Source organism: Larimichthys crocea, chromosome VII, assembly GCF_000972845.2.
Source record: "Larimichthys crocea isolate SSNF chromosome VII, L_crocea_2.0, whole genome shotgun sequence".
NCBI classification, from domain to species: Eukaryota; Metazoa; Chordata; class Actinopteri; family Sciaenidae; genus Larimichthys; species Larimichthys crocea.
In genome coordinates, this window is record NC_040017.1 from 25579438 (window position 1) to 25596277 (window position 16840).

Sequence of the window (16840 nt, forward strand, 5' to 3'; positions counted from 1 at the left end):
CCTAATTTTTTTTTCTCTTTCTTTCTTTCTTTCTTTCTTTCTTTCTTTCTTTCTTTCTGTCTGTCTGTCTGTCTGTCTGTCTGTCTGTCTGTCTGTCTGTCTGTCTGTCTGTCATTTCTACAGTCACTTTCTACTTTTTGTTCTATATAGTTTTTATAGATGTTTAGCACTTCTTACAGTTATATATTTATCTTGTCCGTAAATGTTTAATTCCTCTGCACATTTTCAAATCCTATGCAAATGTTTAATTTTGCTACACATGTTTCATTCCTCTGTGCATGTTTAATTTTATCTCAGGTTCATTTTAACGTACGGCTCCTGTGTTATAGGTTATATCTAATGTATGTTTGCATTTCCTTCGGATCGATCGATCGTCTGTCTGTCTGTCTGTCTGTCTATCGTTAATTGCCAGGCATTGGTCATGGGTGTATCCATCCAGCTTTTGAAAGGGGCTGACAGTAGGTGTAAGCTGTATAAAGAAAAATGTTTTATAAAGTATAAGCAGTGTAAAGCAGCAGTGTCTCGTTATATTCTGTTAGTTAGTGTCCATGGTTTGTGGACTAAACTGGAACTGCGAGCGTCAAATTAGTCAAACTAGTATCTGAGTATCTGTACGTGTGAACACTTCCAGTAAGTTTATTAGTCACTGTCATTAATCAGAGGTGTGTGCGCACTGAGTCATTAATGTTAACTCAGGTTAACGTGGCCTCTGTGCGCCCTCTAGTGGCCACAGCGAGAAACTACAGTCGCGCTACACAAGCGTCAAGGCAGATACAATAACAACACATGGGCACTTCTGGTTAGTACTTTCAAAATAAATCTTTAACTAAAATTAGTATATGCAGTTTCAAAGCTGTGTGTAGTGAACAGACGGCAGACTGTATATTTATTGGATTTGGATTGGAGTCGGTGTTACTTTACAAAAACATGTTAATGTTAAATGTGCTATATCTTCAACAACATTGACCGCTGGGCTTACCTGTCTGTGCTGGAGGGACGACACGTGCATGCAGAAACGTACCTGGATCTGCTTTCTAACATTACTCTAACATTAATCTAACATTAATCTAACATTACTCTAACATTAATCTAACATAAACCCTTTTCCGGGCACTCAAGGCAAACCAAACTAGGAGACACTTTGACATTCCTGTGATTAGACCCAATGCGAAACATCTGTGTATACCTGACACACTATCATGGGGATTGTAGTCCTTTTACTCACATGGACTACAAACGTGAAGGACAAAGATACAATGTGGAAGAGGGAGGAAACATCTTTGTCTCCAGATCTCACTCTGAAATCTGAGAGAAAATATAATGACGATCTTTTTTTTCTTTATGGAAATTATTTGTATATTATTCTTTATTGCTTTGTAAAGCCAGTGAGATGAATCTGCAGTGTTTTAAATGCTACATTAATTGTTTCATTCAGAGATGTCAAATATCGTTTGAACCAACTCTAAACTTTTTGCAAACAAACATAAAACACATTAAAAAAAAGATACTCCAACATATTTTAGCACCTAATGCCCAGAATAACAAGAAAACAACATCATTCATATGGTTCACATTAAATGTAGAACATTTTCATTAAAATGCTGATTTCTTTATTAGTGATATCTTAGAATGAACATACGTGCTATAAACAATGGATGAGGGAATTTTAAAACTGTTTGCATACAAATTAATTTAGTCAGATGTCATTATATTAATTATATTCAGCTGAAATCTTTGAATCTATCTGTGGTCACTATTAAGTAATCATGTCTGGACTCAGAAGACTATATCAAGCAATTACAATAACAAGTCTATATTTTAAGAAACCCGTTTTTGTCTTTGCAAACCAAATCTTCAATTAAAGGAAATAAACAACACTTTTTATTTATTCATTTATTCAAACCAATTTGATTAATTACATGTATTATAATGTATCATTACTATCCCAATAATTATTAAATATCACAGGAAATAAAAACTAATGGTTACATTATTTAAATTGCATCAAAAACTACCACAGATGAAAAAAAAAAAAAGCTTGAACGATAAGTAAGAAATCGTCTGGTTGTGGTAAGGTTTTCTGTGTGTATGGTAGCAAAGCTTCTTAAGGTAAATACCATATCATGCTAAATAGTGGATGCAGATTTAGAAACTTAACTCGGAATATCAAGATGAACTTGAAAGCAACACAGCAATGTTTTCTTTTCACAGTGTGAATTTGGTATTTCATCCTATGCGACAGCACTACAGCATGAGTATGACAGAGAGACCACGAAAACGGTGACTGCAAAGAAAAAGCAGTTTCTTGGCCAATATACCAGGAATAAAATATGCCGAGCACTAAGGACAGAACACAGATTCCTTTCACAGTAAATACAATACAAAACAATACAGTATACTTGGATAACAAATAATATGAGTTTATAAAATTCCATTTTAACATTATTTAAAAAATGTTACCCCTTACATCTTACATCCATTCCCTCTATAGTTTGAGCTGTGGGTCTTTTTTTTTTTTTTTTTTTTTTTTTAGTAATCTGTGACTCAAATTCATGAGTGACTGCCCAAGATCTCATCCAAATTTATATCTTTCATCCAATCATCATTCCCAGAGCCAGACTTAAGCAGAGAGTCTATGAAGTCTGAGTCCGTGTTGATCCCTGGAACCGTGTTGTCTCCCTCGGGGAGGAAGTCAAAGGTCAGACGGTTGGCCCGGTTATTCTGGTAGTTGTTAGAGCTGGGACTGGGCTCTGCAAAGTTGCCTGCTGGTACCCTCTGTTCAGGAGAGGCCTGGTTCAGGTTTCCCACTGCTGCTGATGGAGATCCCATCATTGGCTGGCTTGGTCTTGGGCCTGTGTCTCTTATCGAAGGGTTATGAGGGATCATCCCGATGTCTGGTGCTACTTGGTTGGGAGGGCCAATGTGTCTCTGTTGGTATGGGAGGTTTGGCATGTCCAGTTGCGCACCCTGAGACTGTAGTGGATTGGGTAGCCGCCTAACATTGAGTCCAGCTGTCACTTGCTTGTTGGCTGAGCCCCAGCCCATGTTGACATTTTTCATCAAGCCTCCGAGACCCTGTCCTGGTACCCCTGAGGGATGCAGGTCAGCTGTCGGTCTCGGGTGTTGTACACCTGCTACATTGTTCATCCCAAACGAATTTCCGTGCGCGTTTGGCCCCAGGAACCTGGCTTTGTTTTGACTGGGTCCGATTCGATTCTGATTGTTATGCTGCTGGAACTGGCCGATGCAGGAACTCGGATGACAGTCGGCCCCGATCCCAAATCTGCGGTCCGCTGGTGAAGGACTCATCTTTGAACCAGACCTACCTGGGAGGTGACAAGACATGGCCTGTAGGTCATTCTCAGGGCCACTGCTGGAAGACTGGGAGGAGTTTTGACCTAAAGAGATACCAAAAAAAATCTGATTAATGCCGCTTGTCCTTTGCATTGAAATCATTTGTGACTTATCAGAAATGAACAATACCTGTGAAGATGTTTCCTTGCTGAACTCCCACCATGCTTCTTGACTGCTTGTAATCAGGTGGAGGCCTTGTGAGATGACGATTGAACTGATCGTGTGCACTGTCTTTGTCCTAAAAAATGAAAAACAAAGTTGTGAATATTGATTGTGCGATTAATAAATAAGCTTGATTGGAAAGCTGGATGATTTAAGCTGTAGCTTACTGAATTGTTAATGGTGTGCTGTTGTTGGGTAAGCTGTCTCGGCATGGCCTGAGTTTTGGCCGGGCCCTTCTGCTGGTTGTTGGGTGCTGGCAGCCGTGGCTGAGACTGGGCCGACATGACTCCTAAGCTTCCATTAGTCGGCAACCTTGGACCAGGAGGGACACCCTTAGACAAAGACACACATTATGGTTTTACATTAGTGCAACTTTTTAATATTTAAACAGTCTTCTCTGTTAAGTGTCTGAATATTGGAGCCAAGCGCTGTGGAAGAATAAACAAAACAATGCAATAATGTGATTTTGCCACTAGAGGGCAAGACTCTACAAGATATTATATCTGTTTCAAAGATGCTATTCAAGCTCCAGAATGTGGTCAAGGCTACTCCCTCTGCAGATGAAAAAGGGAGACTTGGAGAGAGGCTTTTTTTTTTTTTTTTTTTTTTTTTTTGTAAGGGGGAGTGCGAGCCCTCCTCAAGGCCTGCTTCTCCCTTGATAATTGTGTCTAAAGAGAGTGGAAAGAATCCCTGAGACAGCAGGAAATGTGTGCCAATGGGGAGTTAAGCGCCAGCACCATGACTACCTCCATTTAATAAGCTCTCCTTTACTGATCACTGTGTTGTGTTTGGCAAGAAGGCATTCCATCCACTAGAAACCCATTTGGCTCCTGACACTATCACACTGATTAAACTGTTGTAGTCGGCAGCACTCAAATGAAATTGATATATCCAAACTAGCTTTTTTTTTTGTTTGAAGTCTTGTCCCAAACGTGTGCTTTTGTAGATAAGCTTTCACCACCGTGGGTGTTTGAGATGTTACATGTCCTTGCAATGCTTTTTTTTTTTTTTTTTAGCTTTTTTAGGCAGCTGTGCAGACCATCTAAGTACTCCAAGTAAAACCTGTCTTTCTTGTGCACACAGCGACACTCTGACTGTGCTCAAGCCTCAACCGAGTGCAAGCATTTGTCATGAAAGAGGTTAATGTGCACCAAATCCAAGTCAACATAGCGCTGTGTATACAATGTCAGTCATTGTGTTGACTTAAAATGTTTTCCCAGGGTGAAATGGATTAGAAATCCAACATTGCGTTCAACAGAAGCTATTACTTAGAGGACAGATTCCTTGCAGAGGATGGATCTCTACAGGGTGGTGACTTTGTGGTCCCCAAGAGAAAAACAGAAAAAAAGAAGGAAGTATGCGTAAGTGTGTGTGTGTGAGTGTGAGAATTATAATGAATGGGGCTGAAACTAACGAGGCAGGATCAGAGAATAAGGGAAGTTGAAACTCATCAGGAGTCACAAGCCATTTCGAGAGCTAATATTCGCCTTCTCTGCCTGAGTTCAGCCCACACAGCAAATCAAGCATGGCAATGAGGTTACGCAGGCACTAAAACATCAAAACAGTGGTTTCTCCTGTTACTCTAGAAAGCAGAATCACTGGTTTTGATTCACTGTATCCAGTTATCGAGACTGTGAGAAACTATGACCATCACACACATTTTCCCTTGTAGAGGTACGCCGGAGACGGCTTGTTCCATCTTTGTTGTAAGCAAAAACCCAATGAGGGGTGTTTTAGCATGTACAACTGAGTAATCCTCTCTGTCATCCTGATGTGTCATAAAGCTGTTTTCCATGCCCCCCCCCCCCCCCCCCCCCCCCACTCATTCTTCACAAGCTTGTTGTAAATGAATACCACATGTGGCTCCGGCCTCAGAGAAGGAGCAGAGTGATTTAGTCTCCCATCCTGCGGCAGTGCAGGCAGCTGACAGTGATCCAGGCCCAGCCTTTGCCGGCTCTCACACTGCACTTCCTCCAGTCTGGACTCATGACGCTGTCCCTGGGGAGCACCTCGGCATCTGGACTTGGCTGCAGCTCCCTTTCCCAGGAAACAAGCACTCCCTTCACAGCACTGCTGGAGTGACCTGGTAGGCTAAGCCCCTGTGGCCCCACTCTTATCCTAACTGAGGGATGTGGTGCCACAAGACCGTCAACAACAGTTGAGGAGTCATTATTTACTGCAAACAAACCTTTATCTTCAGTTGTAGTTGTAATTTAGGCTTAGGCCTTTTCAGTAAGGAGAGCAGTCTATTCCGCAAGAAGCAAGATACAAGTGCTCGTGTAGTATTTAAATGGAAATCAGTGGCTGAAGTTAATCATTGAGATGACAAAACTGCTGCCAAATGTCTGCCTTGGCTTCAAATAACGGTGTTGTTTTATGCTGAGCAGAAGTACAAGTCAGTGAGATATTGTAAATGTGAAATCTGAATGCAAATGTTTAAATATAATAAAAAAATACAAACATACATTAGCCATAAATAGACTGAAAGTCAAATATACAATAAGGTAAGACTGTGAAAGGAGGACTTAAAGTATCAGGTCCAACTCCCATTGTGAAAATGAAATTCAGAGACGCGTGAATAGCTTAAACACACCTCAGTTTGTGCTAGAAAATCAATTTAGTTTCATTATACCCTTAAAATAGTCCTTTCTGCACCCGTATGGATTTATTCCATGAAAACCAATGAGCTTTCAACAGTGCGAAAAATAATATTCATTTTATTTCAGAGATAATAAACATCAAAGATCACCAGGATTGTTTTTGCGTTAGCTATTTATTTCCAAAAAATGTCTTTCTTTACCTTAAAGACACAACACGGCACAGACCAGACAGCAACACTACATTTTGCCCTTGAAATAGCACTGCCCACCAACCACAGCAACTCAGGTTTCATAATGCATTAGTGTCCTCTACTGTATGCTGCCAGAGAATGTATTCATACTTACAGTGAGCAAAGTCTTTTTTGTGGGTGACCGCATAGCGAGAGAAAGAGAAAGAGAGAGAGAGAGAGCGGTGGGTTTGAATTTTGACATGTTTGACTCAGCAGCTGATTATTAAACTGTAGCTTCAAACAAGCAGCAAAGCTCACATCTCTGGCTGCTAAAGAGGTCTGCAGCTTCACTCAGTGGGAGGAAGCCCACTGCTAGTTGCTAGTGTTACACAGGGGGATCAGGGCACTCTTTCAGGACCTTTATTTCTCTGGCATTACTAATTCAATTCACTGTGGGAAGAGGCTCCACTCTTTTTTCCTCCTCTCTGTGAGCTGCCCCTTCCTCATTAGCTGGACTTTTAACCCTGTCCGTGCCGACTGCAGAAGACAAACACCATCATCAGCCTTTTCTAAACACATACAGCGGTTCTTGTTTCTCCTCAACAATCCCTACGCTATCACATCCTTCCGCCTCGTGTTTGCATATTTCATCTATTCAAACAAACTGCGCATTAAAACGCGACGTCCTTGGGGAAAGTTGTCTCACAAAACCTTCACCTCTGATGAACTCCACAGCACAGCCGCATTGTCCTCCTCAGCATTTTAAAGACGGGAGGTGACTGAGCTTTTACTTTCACTTGCACTGCGCTTTGGAAAAATGTGTTTTTTTTAATCATTCATCAGAGTACACTTAAGGCTTCTTCATTACTTGATATCTAGCTTTTCCACTTCTTTCTCATGACTTTAATTTTTAATTTCTATTGCTTATAATTTGTTTTAAACATGCTTTGGAAATATTATTACTTTTTTTATCAGTACTGCTAATAATTATGCTAATGTAAATACTAATTCTGACAAAACCAGTAGGCCTGATAACAATTTTAATTTGTGTATTGTGTATATAGAAAATATCCGGCATGTTGTGAAACAGGGACATTTGGAGTCCTGAAAAAATGTTTGTTATTCACTCATTTTAAAGATTTTGTATATTTCTGCCTCACACAGTCTTCGGAAGCTTCCGATAATAAAAACCCGATCTGTTTAGAGTGTAAATGGTTTTATAATATAGTGGTAAAACAGGTTCTATTATGTGTGATGATGTATTTGTCATCCTACCTTGTTTACTTCAATGTCTGTATAAATCCCTCCCTCCCTCTCTCTCTCTCTCTCTTTCTCTCTCCCAGTCACTCAAGCACTTCCCCTTGATCTGTAGAGGTTATGAGAGCTCTCTTGTGTGGCTCGCATTATCATTTCACACAAAGACAGCTACAGATACTGTTAGTGCAAAAATGAAAGAGGGGACGGTCTAAATCTCCCCAATCATAACAAATCAGTGATTCAACCTCCGGCACCAGGCTAAGCAGATTACTGTCATTTTCCACCACTTGTCCCTTGTAGCTAACAACCTCCAATTAGCAAATCCCGCTGTGCATATCTGTGCCCTGACGGGGAGCCACCATGACAAGCAGAGAAATTAGAAGTCCTGCATGTTAATCTACCATGCTCTGGCAATCTGTGTCATCGTCAAAACACTTTCAGGGGGAAATACATATTCAAAAAGGAGTCGCGACAGCAGCAAAGGCACAGACAGCAGCTGGAACAATGACAATAAAGTCCCAAAAACAAACAGCATTGCATTGCTGCTGTTTCAGACGGCAGGTTGGTTGGCTGCCGAGAGAAAAACCGAGGGGACTGACTGATGAAAAAGAGAGCGAGTTTGACTGCTGTGTATCATGTCACTATATCTTCAGCAGGAAAAATGCTAATATTGACTTTGTATAGAGAGTGTAATAAGATACACAAGCCAGACATTCCAACATCTCCTGAAAAATAAATAAGATCATAGAAGAAATGAAACATTTAGGTTATGTAACTCTACAGGATACACTGTGATTAGTCGACGTTGTACATTTAAGTGATGCACTATAAATTATTCTTATTGCCATTAACTAAACATGGCCATCATTTCATTGCATTATCACTGTGCAGACTCATACATGTCATATGATCACATGCATGATGGTAGATATACAGTAATACAGTATGTAAATGTAAAAAGGATTTAAAGAGCCTTACCTGTCGCTGCTGAGACAGTTTGAACGGCAGACCTGCAGGAACAGACTTGGGTTGCAGACAGAGCGCCCCTGATGTGGAGATGGGTTGGTTCTGGAAGTGGAGAGCTGAATGTGGCTGATTCTGGATGGTCGATGGCGACTGCTGCTGCTGCTGCTGCTGCTGCTGCTGCTGCTGCTGCTGGGCTGGAATCTTGTTCACTGAGCTTGCTATGGTCGGCATCGGCTGGCTAGCAGAATGGGGCGCTTTGGGGCTGAAGTGCAACGTGGGCTTGGTGCTAAGAACCTTCATGTCCAAATGATGGGACCCATTGTGGCCATTTGACTTAAAGAGGCAGTTGTTGATCCCTTTACTCTGAGAGGCAATCCTCTGCTGGCTAAGCGGGGCTGGGCTGGGGACTTTGTCCTGGGGGAAGGAGCTGGTGGAGGAGTGGGTACTCATGGCAGGAGTCCAGCTGGACAATCCTGCAGGTGGTGTTTGGTGGTGGTGATGGAGCAGAGAGCTTGGCTGCTGCTGGTTTGCTGCCATCTGCTTCAGCTGTTCTGCGTGGGATATTTCTGGCCAGCAGGGCATGGCTCTGGGCTGCCCGGCCTGAGTATTAGCTTTCTGTGACGTGGCGGTAGAAGAGGTGCTGGTTAACGTGAAAGAGGGTCCTGCTGAAGCTGGTCGGAGCTGCGGTGAACCACAATGAACCTGGCCAAAATCTGGGGAGTGCTCCATCTTTATCGGCCTCTCCATCGGGGAACACAAAGTGGCAGCTGCTCCTGCTGAGCTTGGCCGGCCTAGATCCAAACCGAATGTATCATCCTGTTTCAGCATCTTCTCAAACTCCAGGTCATTTAGCGTTGGCACTGTCTTTGTCAGCTCATCAAAAAGATCCTGGAGCTCTGGGTCAATCTGACCCCCACCTTCGTCTTTGAAGTCAAAAATCATCTCTGCGTTTGACTGGCCACAAGACTGGATCTCAATGGGCTCTTTTTTCATTTCTTTCAGGGTCATGTTGAATATATCTGACCCCACTCCGTGGGGCATCATGTAATTCTTCCTCTGCATTCCCATTGTTGTGGATCCTTGCAGAGAATGAGACTGGGTTAGGTTATGGTTGCAGGGCCCGTGTCCCAGAGCTCCGGTATCAACACGGACCCGTTTAAAGTCTGATCCAGAGAATACGCAGGAGAGCCCATTCTGCTTTGGTGCGTGCCCCGGTGCATGTCCCTCGATCTTCCTTCGCAGAGATCCTTGAAGCTGCAAAACAGAAAAAAAAAAGATTCAGAAAAGAGTTCACTTGTTACCTACCCCACCTTCATTTAATTCATTTATTATTTACTAGTGTTTCTCCTACATGGTAATGGAGTTTGAATTTCAATAGAAGACTAACCCTAAAGAAAACATTTTCCTTACAAGACTTTAATTATTCCACTTGATTCAAAAACTGTCTTGCGAGCCAATGTAAATCATGGTGATAGTTCTGAGGGTGGCTGCATTAAATTCTACTTCAAGCTCAAAGTATCACCATGTAAATTAATCCAATTTCACAATTTGCTCCGAGGCCTGTAGACGCTGTACACTTGACTAACTTGTGAAATTTAGGAAGATTACTTTTATTAATAGACTGTTTTGACTCAGTGGAATAACTTTTGATTATACCACAGTGACGACATCCTAAATTCTTTAGACATACATCATCCAGTTTCATTATTTTGTAAGATCAAGCTGATACGTTCAGATAAAACATACAAATCTTTTATATATATATAGTTTTATTTATAACAATGCAGCGATGAGGCAAACAGAAAATTTCGGAAGATGTTTTGATAATTGTAGTTTGAGTTTAGTGGATTGGCTGAGAAGATAGGAATCTGATACAGTTGACACGCAGCAGAGAGAAGAATAGAGTCTTTGTTTCCCTCATTTGCATACATTATATTTTCTTCCATTGTGCTTCATTAGATAGCCTCGCAGAGTTTCCTTTCCTTTATGCCCGAGATTCTGCTTAACACGCTGGTGCAGAAAGACTTTCTTTTGTCCTTTCCACATGCAAGTCTTCATTTAAGGTAATAAGCACATACCCATGACTCACCACTCTAACCGCTCGGTAACACTCCATAAAACTGAAGCATAAAAAACCTAACACAGTGTTTTTTTTTGTTTTGTTTTGTTTTCAGGAACAGATACTGTCACGTCAACAAAATATATATTTTTTTTAGGATTTTTTTTTTCCATCACATGCCCTATGAGTCATTAACAACAATTCATTGAGAAAGAAATTATCCATCCACTGGTGATCTCAGGCACACTGCTGTGTACACATTAAAAAAATGACCATCTTTTAATGTGGTGCCTGCATGGAAACAAAATGGCTCTGGTTGTACACCAACCTGAGAGGAGTATCAGAGTGCTGCATATTTCACTGTGGGAACAAATTTGAGTCATTTCCACCTGCTGGCACACATTAGATTAAGATGATTCATAGCCTGAGGGTTTGGAGTGAATCCTGCAGTTCACTACATTTCCACTCTGTTCGTGTCTGTATTACTACTGCTAACACTCGTAACAATTGCTCAGAGATACATCTTCACATTTTAATCAAGGCAGAGATATCTGACTCACCAAGCCTCCTTTAATGAAGCTAATACGTGTGCGTGTGTGCACTTTAACATATTGAATGAAAGAGGAATGATCAATTGTATTGAGAAGATCATACCAGTGGCTTTGCCTTTAGCTTAGTAAGCAGAAACATTTTCAAACGTGTGATTGCAGATACTGATTTTCAAGTAACCGTTTAGTTTATTTAAGTACGGTAGGAAAATCAACTTGAAACTTGCTTGAGCTCCATGACAACGATGTTGGTGTAAAGCTAGGAAAAAAAAAACCCCACAGAGTTCAGATTAGGACAAAAAGAAAGCTGAGTGGCCAATTTGTTACCTTTATTTTTTTGACAACAACATGTTGTATATGTCAGCCTAATACTGCAGCTGGAGGCACAGCCCGATTTCAAAAAATTCTTGTTGGTGCATTCACGAACACCCTGCAATCTGAAAGTGTAACAGATATCTCTCATATGTCAGAATGTTGCTGCAGCAACAGTCATTTTTCAAAATAATCCCTGTTTGCCACTGTATTATAATGTGATAATAATTAGAGCCAGAACATGTCAGTCAGCCAATATTATAATCAGACTGCTATGTGTAGAGACAATCCAACTGCCCATACTGGGGCAGAGTAGTTTTACATTAACTATTAATAGTTAATTAATGAACTATCAATAAATAATAACAAGTAGTACGGTCCTGTAAGGGTGCTGTAATTCAGCCTTCACATAGAAGAAGAAAAACAAGCAACTGTTTTGAAGTGAAATAGACTTTGTCACAAAAATAAACCTCAGTAGAAAAAGTTCTTGACAGAGACTACAGAGAAAGACGTCGGATGATGTAATGACAGTCTGGCTGCATGATGCCGAGTTAATACAGAGGATTACAGAGACACATACAATTTTAACTTGGAAATGTTCCATAAGTTCATCTACAGTATGTCTCATTCACCAGCTCCCTTTGCCATCTTCGCTGAGATGCAGACTATTAGACATTGTGCCTCTCAGACTGCCGGACATCTGTTTTTCTCCAAATGCAGATGAAAACAGACCTTCCTTGTGTGCGGCTCATGCACACTTTCTCTCGTTCCACAGGGCTCTTTCTAGAGAAGACAGACAGGAGTACTCCTCATGGTTCAAGGCACTGTCTGAGAAAACACATCATGAATAATGGAAAGGAAAGTGGATGTGTTGCAAAAAAGCCATTGTGAGACAGGGTTGCCTCACTGCTGCCTCTGTGCCATTTAAAAATGGACTCTAGTTAAGAGCAGTTCTTCAGTTCTTGGTTTAGTTGAAATTCAAAACTGAAGCTTTTGAACTTGTCAAGGTTACTAGATCACTGTCATATGCGCATCCTATTACCTTCATTGGAGTAAAAAAACAACTACCCAAGCTTTTTTTACTGAGATCAAGAAATAAAGGACCGTCCTGTTCACTCAGTGCTCAGTACTCAGAAGCAGTGGCCTCCTAGCTGGCCTGAAATCCTCATGACAGATCTCCAAGTGATCTGAAAATAGATTTTTTGATTAACATTTAATGAGCTTAGAAGCTCTGAATCACTTTGAAAATGACTCCTGCTGCATGAGAGGCTTAAACGTATGTATTATATACTGATCATCTCAGAGATGAAAGCATAACTGCTTCGTTTTCTGTGCTGGCAAATGTAATTCACTTATTGTCAAGGTCTAGGTTACTGAGCGTCACTGAACAATCATTCATGACATTTATGACGAGAATATTTTTTGCTAGAAGTTAGAAAATCTCTCATTCAAACAGAAAAGATCACAATATACACTGAGTGATCAAGATTTGATATTGACTTTAACTGTACTACTCTGGGACACAATTCCCAAGGAAATAATTTTAATAAGTGAAGCAAGAATGCATTTAATTTTTGAATGTAACCTTTTCACTGTGCATATTAATGCCCTTTGACTGTGGCAGTGAGGAACCTGACCTTGGTCCTGTCAACAGAAGCTATCTATTCCTGGGAGCTGGAGGGCTGGTAGCTCGTGTGTCAAGCTGAGCAGTGTAGTGATGTTGAGCACTATGGATGGGGCTCCGGGTGTGTCATCACAGGGACACAACACCAGGCCTCCTGCTATCATCTGTCAATCCAGTGGCCCGGTCTTTAGAGCCATGCATGCTTGAAGCATTCAGGTTTGAGAGTGTTCGAAGACTTTGTGTTTGTCTTTGAGTATGAGAGCGCTGCTCAACAAAGGATCAAGCTCACCAGCCTTTAATCTATTCACCAGAGCCCTGAAACATGTTGCAATCCGCTCCTGTGAGAGTTAGAAACCTTCCTCTCGGCATTTGACATGGAAAAAACAGTCCCAAAATAAAGGAATAAATACGACTATTGTGTTCCTAGGGAGACATAATATTTATGCGGTTCTGCAGGTTGCATACTGTTGCAAGAGGGGATTTCAGCTCGTTTATTGCCAGATAAGAAACAAGAGCCCTAAGACCAGTGCCAATGATCAGCTGTCATACAGAATTCAGCTATCTACTTGCAGAATGCTGAGAAAGTGTAGAGGGCTCAGTTTAATTACAGGGTTTCTACTAGCTGTCTAAAGCTGTAAGCCATGATACTATATCCAGAGAAATTGAATAGAACATACTGGATAACCTGAAAATCTTTATTATTTAAAGGAAGGCAAAGTAGCTGAGGCTTGAGTATGTGTGAACATTCACGAGGTATTTAATGGTTTTAGTCAAATCAAGTCAGGGGAGCTCTTGGATTCGGTTTTTGTCTTTCCTGTGAACTGTTTTCTTTCTCTAATCCCTGTTTGTTACTTAATCGTGGTTTGTTTTTATTCAGCACAGTTCAGGTTACAGCAAAGTGTGCTCAATCTATTTGACATGTTCCAGGATAACCAACCAAGATTTTAGCATTTACGGTTTGAGTTTAAGCTGTTTTACGGTTTCAAGATTCATATATATGGAATTTAAACACTAGGAAATAGGAAATTATAAGTTTGAAGGGTGCACTGAGGCAGCAACAAGCAATTATAACTGAATTTATATCTTAAAAAAATGATGGCACACCACTATATATGGTGTGTGGTTCTGACAATCCAGCAGGAAATACTGAACCAGATATCTACTGAAGCAAGATGTAGACGACAAATTAGAGAGCTCTTGGAAATCTTGCCAGCTACTTTTCGCATTGCATTAAAACAATTTCTGTATGTTTTGGTGTATAAATTAGCAGCTGATAAAATGATAACATGAGTAGGCTTGATCCCATTTCACACATAAATTATGAAATCTATTTTTTTTTTAATGCTTGGTGTGTAAAATCTAATTTCTCAGCATAAGAAACATGTTTATTATGTTTCTACAGGGCATGTGCCATTAGGTTGCACTGGGATGTGAGCACAGGTTCATGGTGTGCTTCCCTAATCAGGCTGCCGCGTGTTGGGACGAAGCAGCACACTGCAGAGGTGGGCTACTTTTGGCTCATCAGCACTTTGCATCCCCACACTTCCTGACACAGTTGTATTAGATTGAGGCTGCCCTCCAGAGAGCAGGCAGGAGAGAAGGATGAGCAGCAGCAGCGGCAGCAAAAAAAAAAAAAAAAAAAAAAAAAAAAAAAAAAAGAGAGAGAGAGAGAAGCAGCTTTGTGGCAGCCTCTGGGAAATGGGAAGAGATGATAAGAGCTCCTTTGAAGAGAAATCATCCATTATGTTTACTGAAGGCAGGTTTTTTTAACAGTTAATGTAGCCCAGCTCCAACATTCCATGGAGAAACTTGCTATTTTAATAAAAGGCAGCTTGCACACAGAAAAATACTGTCGGAGACACTTCCCATTCAAATATCGGCTCTCCATTATCCAAATGCACAGATTAAAAAGCCTGCATTCCAATCAGTCCTTGCTTTGGCGTGCCCTTTGTTCAGAACCGAGCTCAGGAGTTTAATGTGATATCACAAAGGCTAAAGGAGAATAAGGAAAATATGTGTGGACCCCAAAGAAAATACGTGGGGGCGCTTAAAAAAGTAAAAAAAAAAAAAAAGTGACAGAAAAGTTCAAGAGCTGTGGTTCCTCGCCCTCAGATTCTCAGGATGGAAGGATAGTGATCCTGAGAACATACACGGGCCGTGTGTGTGTGTGTGTGTGTGTGTGTGGGAGGGGGAAGACAGACTCTGTCAAGGCATCGCCGTGGCACCAGCCAGGCCACGCCACTGCAGACATACCATAGGTCACCAACATCGCAGTGACAAGCCGTCACATCACATCACCCATGGCCATGTGGCTCACAGAGCTCCTGACACTGCTGTCGCCTCTCATCTACATGTCATTCTTAACCACAGAGACATTTTACTGAGAAGGACTGAGGGCTCCGTGGACTCAGGAGCAATCCCATGCAGTATGCAGTAAGGATCCCTTCAATAAAGGATTTAAAATGGGAAACTTCAGGATTAACTGGTCATAATAGTTAGAAAATAATTTCCACATCCCGATCTCGCACTGTGGTCACAACATCATTTTTTCCTATTAAAGACATCTGCCACCTTTTGTCCTCACTTAGTCACTGTAAAAGAGAGCAAGGCGATGGACAGGAAGACATCCCACCATTTAACAAGCCCAGAGCTAGTCACAGATAACCATACAGCTCCTGCCTGCCAACCACATATAGGCTAAGCTGCTATTGTAGCGCAAAGGGTTTAATTTAGTGGTAACACAGGCTTAAATTCTCATTGGTCCAACACCCTATGTGCTGGAAACACCCTCTATCAGCTCTCGCTATTCCGATCCACATCTAAATGCATGCTGCGCACCAAAAAATGAAAGGAGATGATGCATCTACCATGATGACATGTTTCTTCAGATTGGTATATGTGCACCCGTGCCTGCTTAAATGCGAGAGACACTTTTCAGGCTGGGAAACTGCTCGAGGGCGTTGGAAGGTTAACATAAATCAAAAGGTTAAAGGATTGTCAGCAGCAAACACTTACGAGTATGAAATAATCAATATGAGGTCAATATGAGCATGAAGCATCTTTTTATTTATGAAATAACTTACTTGGTTTATTATATTAGATTGGTTTGGCATTAGATTCCAATTATCTTTTTATTCTATAATGTTGTGCAGAGGTGAAACTAATCTTATCATGACGCCACATGAGATAGCAGAAGATTATTTCAGCTTCTAGTTTGCTCTGAAAACAAATCCCTTGTTGAACAGTACTAAAGCTTTCCTAGAATGTTTGTACTTTTAAAAGACCACAGCCTTACAACCACAAGTACCTTTTTCCCAGCAACCGTCAAACACAAGGCCTGCCTCCGGTCATGCCACAGGAAAGGGCCCATAAGCAGGGAACAAGTTCCCTTCCTGTTTTCAAAGACGATTCCTATGGCATGCAGAGCCGTTTCCTGCTCGCTAGGCTCATTTCACCATCTCAAACATCTGGCTGCTCTTCAGCATGCAGCTGCAGCACGGTGAGAGCCAACAGTGCCACTGCTGAGTTGAGCAACACACTCCTGAGCCATTCCAGTCATATCTCTGGCCACTAGAAAGAAAACCATCATCCGGCTTCACTAGTTAATGCGAGGCAGTAACTATAGATCTTTAACCGTACCATATTTAGTACTTATGAGCTGTTTAGATTATGAATTCCTTGATGCTCCCCTTTTAAGCACAGAGACCGCTGTTCCAAATCAGGAAACAATGTTTGTCAATATCTGATGTGATTGCAGCAAAGTGCTCTTTAGCAACATTGCTGTGGCG

General features: G+C 41.2%; 1 protein-coding gene across 1 annotated transcript in view; it reads right to left on the reverse strand.

Annotated features, from left to right (window-relative positions):
- Positions 1 to 1878: 1878 nt before the first annotated feature.
- maml2 (mastermind like transcriptional coactivator 2) overlaps positions 1879 to 16840 on the reverse strand; it is a 32372-nt gene continuing 17410 nt past the window's right edge. Inside the window, exons 2-5 of the mRNA XM_010739718.3 lie at positions 8522 to 9763; positions 3684 to 3848; positions 3484 to 3592; positions 1879 to 3398 (exon numbers count right to left, since the gene is read on the reverse strand). Of these exons, the coding sequence (XP_010738020.2) occupies positions 2551 to 3398; positions 3484 to 3592; positions 3684 to 3848; positions 8522 to 9763 (2364 nt within the window). The 3' untranslated portion in view covers positions 1879 to 2550. The remainder of the gene's footprint in view (positions 3399 to 3483; positions 3593 to 3683; positions 3849 to 8521; positions 9764 to 16840) is intronic.